This window comes from Varanus komodoensis, unplaced genomic scaffold (genome assembly GCF_004798865.1).
Source record: "Varanus komodoensis strain SLA01 unplaced genomic scaffold, ASM479886v1 scaffold11, whole genome shotgun sequence".
Taxonomy (NCBI): Eukaryota; Metazoa; Chordata; class Lepidosauria; order Squamata; family Varanidae; genus Varanus; species Varanus komodoensis.
In genome coordinates, this window is record NW_025335317.1 from 29,173,612 (window position 1) to 29,179,611 (window position 6,000).

Sequence of the window (6,000 nt, forward strand, 5' to 3'; positions counted from 1 at the left end):
GTTCTTAACACTGTACTTTGTTTTGCAATGTTCTTAGAAATTGAATGTATTGTTAAAATGAATTTTTGGCCCTTTTTTATTTCAGTCAAGTTGAATGGGAACACTTACTGAATAACTGCAGTGCTTTTGTCTTCTCTGGAATGGAAAGATTCCTCTCTTATATATTGCTTGACAGACTCGCTGCTATGAACATACCAGGTGATTTAATGAAGCTGCAAAAATAATTCTGTTCTTTTTATATTGAAATAGATGAATCTGTTGCCACTAATTGTACAGTACACTTCTAGCATCATTGCTGAAAATTGACAAGCTGTTTTGATTATGTTCAGATGTGGATGATGCCATGTTGGCTACATAACTAATGGTACTCACAGCTGGACTTCGGAAATAAAGGACTTCATCATGGAATTCACGGTGGAATTTGCTTCTAAGCAGACAGTTTTTTATATATTGGAAACATTTTTACTCCACATGCAAGCTGAAAAACTTTCCCAGAGCAGTTTACAAAGGTTAACAATAGGAGCTTCTCTGCACGAGGCATTAATTGTGCACGTATGGTCCGTTACCTGTGACAGTTAGTAGGGCCTTCTCATGATGTATTCCTCCGGAGTCTTTCCCATGTTTTCCAGCCATTTTTGTAGCTTTTTTTTAAAGTGGGGAAAGTTCAGAATTTGTTGTTCCGTTAAGTAGCACTAGCAAATGGCTGTGTGTTTTTCATAGTTGTGCTATTTCACAGCACCATCTTCTGGTTCTTTACCATAGCCTACCATACTATACCTACATACCATGTGGGAAGAAAGATAAACCTATAAAGGGAAAAAATGAAAACGCCTTCTTCCTCACACAATGAAAACAGAAAGACCTCAGTAAAGTCATAGGGTAACTACCTCATGTAGAAAAGCCCCTGAACATTCCCCATCCTCAGGATTAACAATTAAAAGACATAAGGCAAAGGAAAAGGTACTGAAAGGAGGAGTGAAAAAGCAAACTCAGCCAAAGTTCCTATAATATTTTTATATTTTTTTCCTGGCAGAGAAGGAGAACACTGTTTTCTATAGTAGCTGCTCCTTCTCTGGCTACTATGAAGGTCAATTTGGTCTCCTCCTCATTATGATATTCCTCCTAGGAGCAAGGAATGGCCCCCGATCCTCTTTCTGATGGATACAGCCGGAATGAAATGCATAGGGTCAGGATCCAATCCATAATCTTTCATTTATATTTATATGTGCACCCTGCCATGCTAGGCATATTAAGTAAAGGCAGTTTTTTTTAAAGGATAACACAAACTAGGGGTCCAGAGATCCTCTTGCATAAATGGAAAGTATGTCCACTTGCACAAGGTGGTCTTTCTTGGTTTCTACCAGAATCTGCTTGCCTTCTACTTAAATCCCCTGTGCTACATCCCACTCCATTCTGGAACATTTGTGACCTTCAGAAATGGTTCAAGGGACACAAGAGGTTGGAGGACGGAGGAGTGGGCAGGAAAGCCTTATACAAGCAGAATTCTGCTAATGTTTCTTTGGATCCAAGCCACTACTGAATAACCTTAGGAACTGTTATGTTTTTCTTCAGAATGCCAGTTGATGATACTTTCAGAACTTGTACATTCAAAACCAAGTATTATACGAGTGAGAAATCTTGATGAGGACAGAAGGTAAAATACATTAGTTTTTCAGTAACCTATCTAAAAGCTAATAAAATTAATTTCTGTGCATTTATTTCTATTTAAATAAAGTCATCAACATATATTAACCATTTTATTGTATGACTTGTTGGGATTATTTATTTCCAACAGTTAAATTCCTTACTGTTTTCTAAAATGAAATATCATTTTACCATATACAATGGTTTGGTTTTTTTTTGTTCACTGTCTGTAAACTGCACAGAGACTTTTTTAGTAATTGGATCAGCATGCAAAAACCACACACACACACACACACACACACACACAGAGAGAGAGAGAGAGAGAGAGAGAGAGAGAGAGAGAGAGAGAGAGAGAACTTTTTCCATTCAAATTGTATTATACCTTGGAAACCAAGTCACAGTATGTTTAAAATCAAATTGTAACAGTGTTGGTTACAGTCTAATACAGAGCAAATATAATCCCATTAAAGTCTACAAGCTTAAGTACGCCTGTCTATGTTTAAGACTGTGGCCAAAGTTCATTAATAATAATAATCTACTTCCTTAGCACACATTTCTGAGGATGAAATGGGCCTTACTGCCAAGTATATATGCCAAGAACAGGCTGTTGGGGTATCCAATTGGCAACTGTTATTTATTATGTAGCTTGTAAATCCCTTCTTTAATGTCAGACATGCTGGCATGAAGAGTCATTTTCTTTTGGTGTAGCTGAATGATGAAACCACAGGCCTGTGTTAAGGAAAAGCTGAACAAACCAGAAGCTGGCAGTATAACCAAAAATTAGTGGGGCAGTAAGCACCATGTCTTATATTCAGAAAATGGCTGAGGGACCAGTTAATGTTGATTCTAATGTAGAAAGAAAGAAATGGCTTACTTCTAAGAGTTTAGAGATTAATGGGTGATTTCCAGCAGTTAACAGGTATTGTCAGGTTTTTCCCATAGACTTTGCTAGAGCTAAATTGATGGACTGATTTTGGAGCTTGAGAGAACATGGAAACCCCTTAATATAACATGTTAAACAAAAGATTTTTGTTAACTGAATTTGGACAAGCATATTTTTTATCCTTTGCATTCCAATCTATCAAGAATGCCTGCATTTTTTTAAAATCTTTGCTCATTATATTTCTACCTTCTTACTGCCTTCTTTAGTTCTTTTCGCCTGTCTCTGGAGATGCCAACAGAGACAGCAATCATTCTGAGTCTTATTGGAGTGCATTCCATTATTGTCAACCAATGGTATACTACCCTGGAAGATAATACAAGAAATCTGGAAAGCTTGTGTGAAAGTACGTAAAACTAAATTTCATGAACCAAGGTTCAATTTGGATGCCAGGAAGTACTTCCTGACAGTTAGGACCCTGAGGGTATGGAATGTGCTTCCGCGGGAGGTCGTTGAGGCCCCATCGGTGAGGGTGTTCAAAAATAGGCTTGACATGCACATGGTGGGCATGTTGTGAGCGGAGCCGGCTGGAGCCAGGGGTCAGACTAGATGGCCCAGGATGCCCCTTCTGACTCGCTCTGTTTCTATGTTTCTATGAAACACCTGATCCTAATAGCTATAGCTTTCTTCTGTATATTATAATTTGCCATCATACATATCCCCAGCATATTTCCCATGGATTACCCGAATGTTGTAGATTATTTTGGGTTGTGTCCTATGGCACACTCCCAGTCCATGTAGGGCACGGATCAGGCAGGTTGGAGTTCTCTGTTGCTTGACATGAACTGGAAATATACTCTATGTTTCCCTGTAAAACATTACAGGGTCACTGGTAGTAGTAGGCAAACTATGTGCAGTGAGTGAGCCGCACTACCACTCCTGGCAGGCATCCCAGAGTGATCATGACCTAGATACTGAACAAGAAGATCTTCATGACTTGGTGATGAGAGTTTTTGAGACTCGGAGAGGCAGAGGCCTTTGAATTGCCGTCAAGGTTGCTGCCCATGGATTCCCAGGAGGACCAGGAAATCAGAGTTGTTTTGGAAGAGATGGAAAGGGCCCAAGAAGGGGAAGAGGGGCAACCATCACTTTGCCCAGTCACTTGGGAGACCTGAGCTGTCGAGTTAGAGGGCTTGTGTTGGTCTCACTGGCTGGCTCATCAGTGGAAGCTACATTGAGAGTGGAGCTCACAGAATTACTGAAAGGGAAGGATTTTAGGAAACAGATCCAGGTTTGGATTCAACATTCTTTGCATGAACAAAGGATTATCTTTCATCTTACTAGAGGGCTTTTAGAGTTACTTTGTTGTGAAGCCATGAAGTGCCAGTAAAGATCTGTGTTGCAGAAAGACTTCCTGGTGGTTTAGAGCCTGAGGGCAAGAAGAAACGGCCAAGCTCAGGACTCTGTCTTTCAGATACATTTATCTACTATTTCTTATCTTCTCATGGAAGGAGTGATCCTGTGGATCCAAGACATATCTAAGGGACTGTAGGATGTTTCAGATGCCCAGCTCCAAGGTCAGAGATCATGCTTTCTGGGAAATTGAGCTCTGCCCCCTCACCTGCCTCCTTGAAGCTTTGACCCCTCCACTGGCTTTTGCAGACATTAGAAAAATGACCTTGCAGAGGGATAAAACAGGTGGAGTGGAGAGGAGGCTACAGTGGCTAGGATGCAATGTATCCTGAAGCTGCTTCAGCCTTCTTCATCCCTCTTCCTCCAACCTGCTTCAGCTGGAAGGGCACAACACAGAGCAGGATCATGGGTAGGCAAAGATTGCCTCCACCATTTTTCAGATCTCCATTGGAGACAAAGATGGCTATTGATGGCTGCTAGCCTTATTAGCTATATGCTGACTCCATTATCATAAGCAGTATGCCTGCATACACCAGTTGCTGAGGAGCATCAGCAGGTGGAGGTTTTGTATCCATCCTACTTGAGGGATCTTCTGTGCAACTGGTTTGCTACTCTGTGAATGGAGTACTGAACTGGATGGACCATTTGTGTGATCCAGCATGGATTTTCTTGCACTCTTATGGTTGCCTGAACATCTCTTGAGTTTGGGATGTGGTGGTATCTGCATAGAGTTATTCCCAGGGTTTCCTTGACAAGCTTCAAAGGAGCTTCCTGACATTTTCTGATACCACTTCTGATATCAGAGGTACGCCTGTATATACCAGTTGCTAGGAAACTTGTGCAGGAGGGGCTGTTGTACTCACATCCTGTAGGCAGCTGTTGTTAAGGTATGAACAGAATGCTGGACTGGATGGACCCTTGATCTACTCCAGCAAAGTGGTTCTTATGTAAGAAAACTGAATTCAGCTCCATTGTTTTTTGTTTTGTGTACATGTACATGTTTTGATTATGAAATTACTGTACTTTTTTGTAGATTTATTAAAAGTAGGCAAGACAACTGGACAGGCTGTTCGTATTCTTCAAAAGAGTAAGTCTGTCATAGACGAGTCACTTAAAAGTAAAATGTGTAAGTTTTTAAAAAGTGAACTGCACAAACAGATTTTAAGTATTCACAACTCAAAATTCTATATATATTTTTTCTTGTTGTTTGCTTGTCTTCTTAATACCTAATATTATATACAACAGGTGACCTGAACTACCAATGTCACCAATAGACATGGTACCACAGTCCTTCTATTTCAATTTTTTTCAGAAAATACTATAAAAAGAAGAAAATATATAGAAAGAAGAGATCAAGGATCATTCCAGAAATTTGGCATGCAACATCATCATTTATACACATTTATAATAAACAAAAGTCTCTGTCAGCTACCTTCCCATCCAAACCATTCAATTCAGGACTACATTCTTCTTGACTGAATTTGCAATCCTTTGGGTGGATGATTTCCTCTTTTCTCTTAAAATGCCCAGTGTCTTGATCTGATTTAACTATTTGTTCTGATCTGTATTTTTAGTGGAGGCAGGCCATATGGATTCTGCTGAAGATCTGAAAAAAGAGCAGAAGGAAAGTCCCAGGTCTTTCAGCCGTCCTTCAGTTCAGCCATCAGCTCTTAATGCTGTTTTATATGGGTTGCCCAACATGATGTTTATGTGATTTACAACATATTTCCTTATGTAACATGGACACTACGTAGCATTTGAAGTAAAGTTATTTTTGTTGAAATTTGTTCAAAATAAGAATTCAGAAAAAATCAATTTTTGTGGCTTTTTAAAATTTAAACACTACATTCAGATAACTATGAGACATTCAACTATTAACTATTTCTCTTGGTCTAATTTGCTTCAGAGTTTTTACTGCCAAAAGTTGAGGGCTTTGGGTTTTTCAGTCTGTTTATGCTGGATGGATTTCATGACACAATAAGAACCAATACAGAACAAGCATCACCCCACCCATAATGCCCTTGACACACAAACAGGTACATTATGGGCAGAGTGTCCCCTCC

General features: G+C 39.6%; 1 protein-coding gene across 1 annotated transcript in view; it reads left to right on the forward strand.

Annotated features, from left to right (window-relative positions):
* The window catches only part of CFAP46 (cilia and flagella associated protein 46), a 150,475-nt gene extending 144,824 nt beyond the window's left edge, over positions 1–5,651 (forward strand). The window contains exons 56-60 of the mRNA XM_044420088.1: positions 86–198; positions 1,573–1,654; positions 2,794–2,930; positions 4,971–5,054; positions 5,521–5,651. Of these exons, the coding sequence (XP_044276023.1) occupies positions 86–198; positions 1,573–1,654; positions 2,794–2,930; positions 4,971–5,054; positions 5,521–5,651 (547 nt within the window). The remainder of the gene's footprint in view (positions 1–85; positions 199–1,572; positions 1,655–2,793; positions 2,931–4,970; positions 5,055–5,520) is intronic.
* Positions 5,652–6,000: the final 349 nt, after the last annotated feature.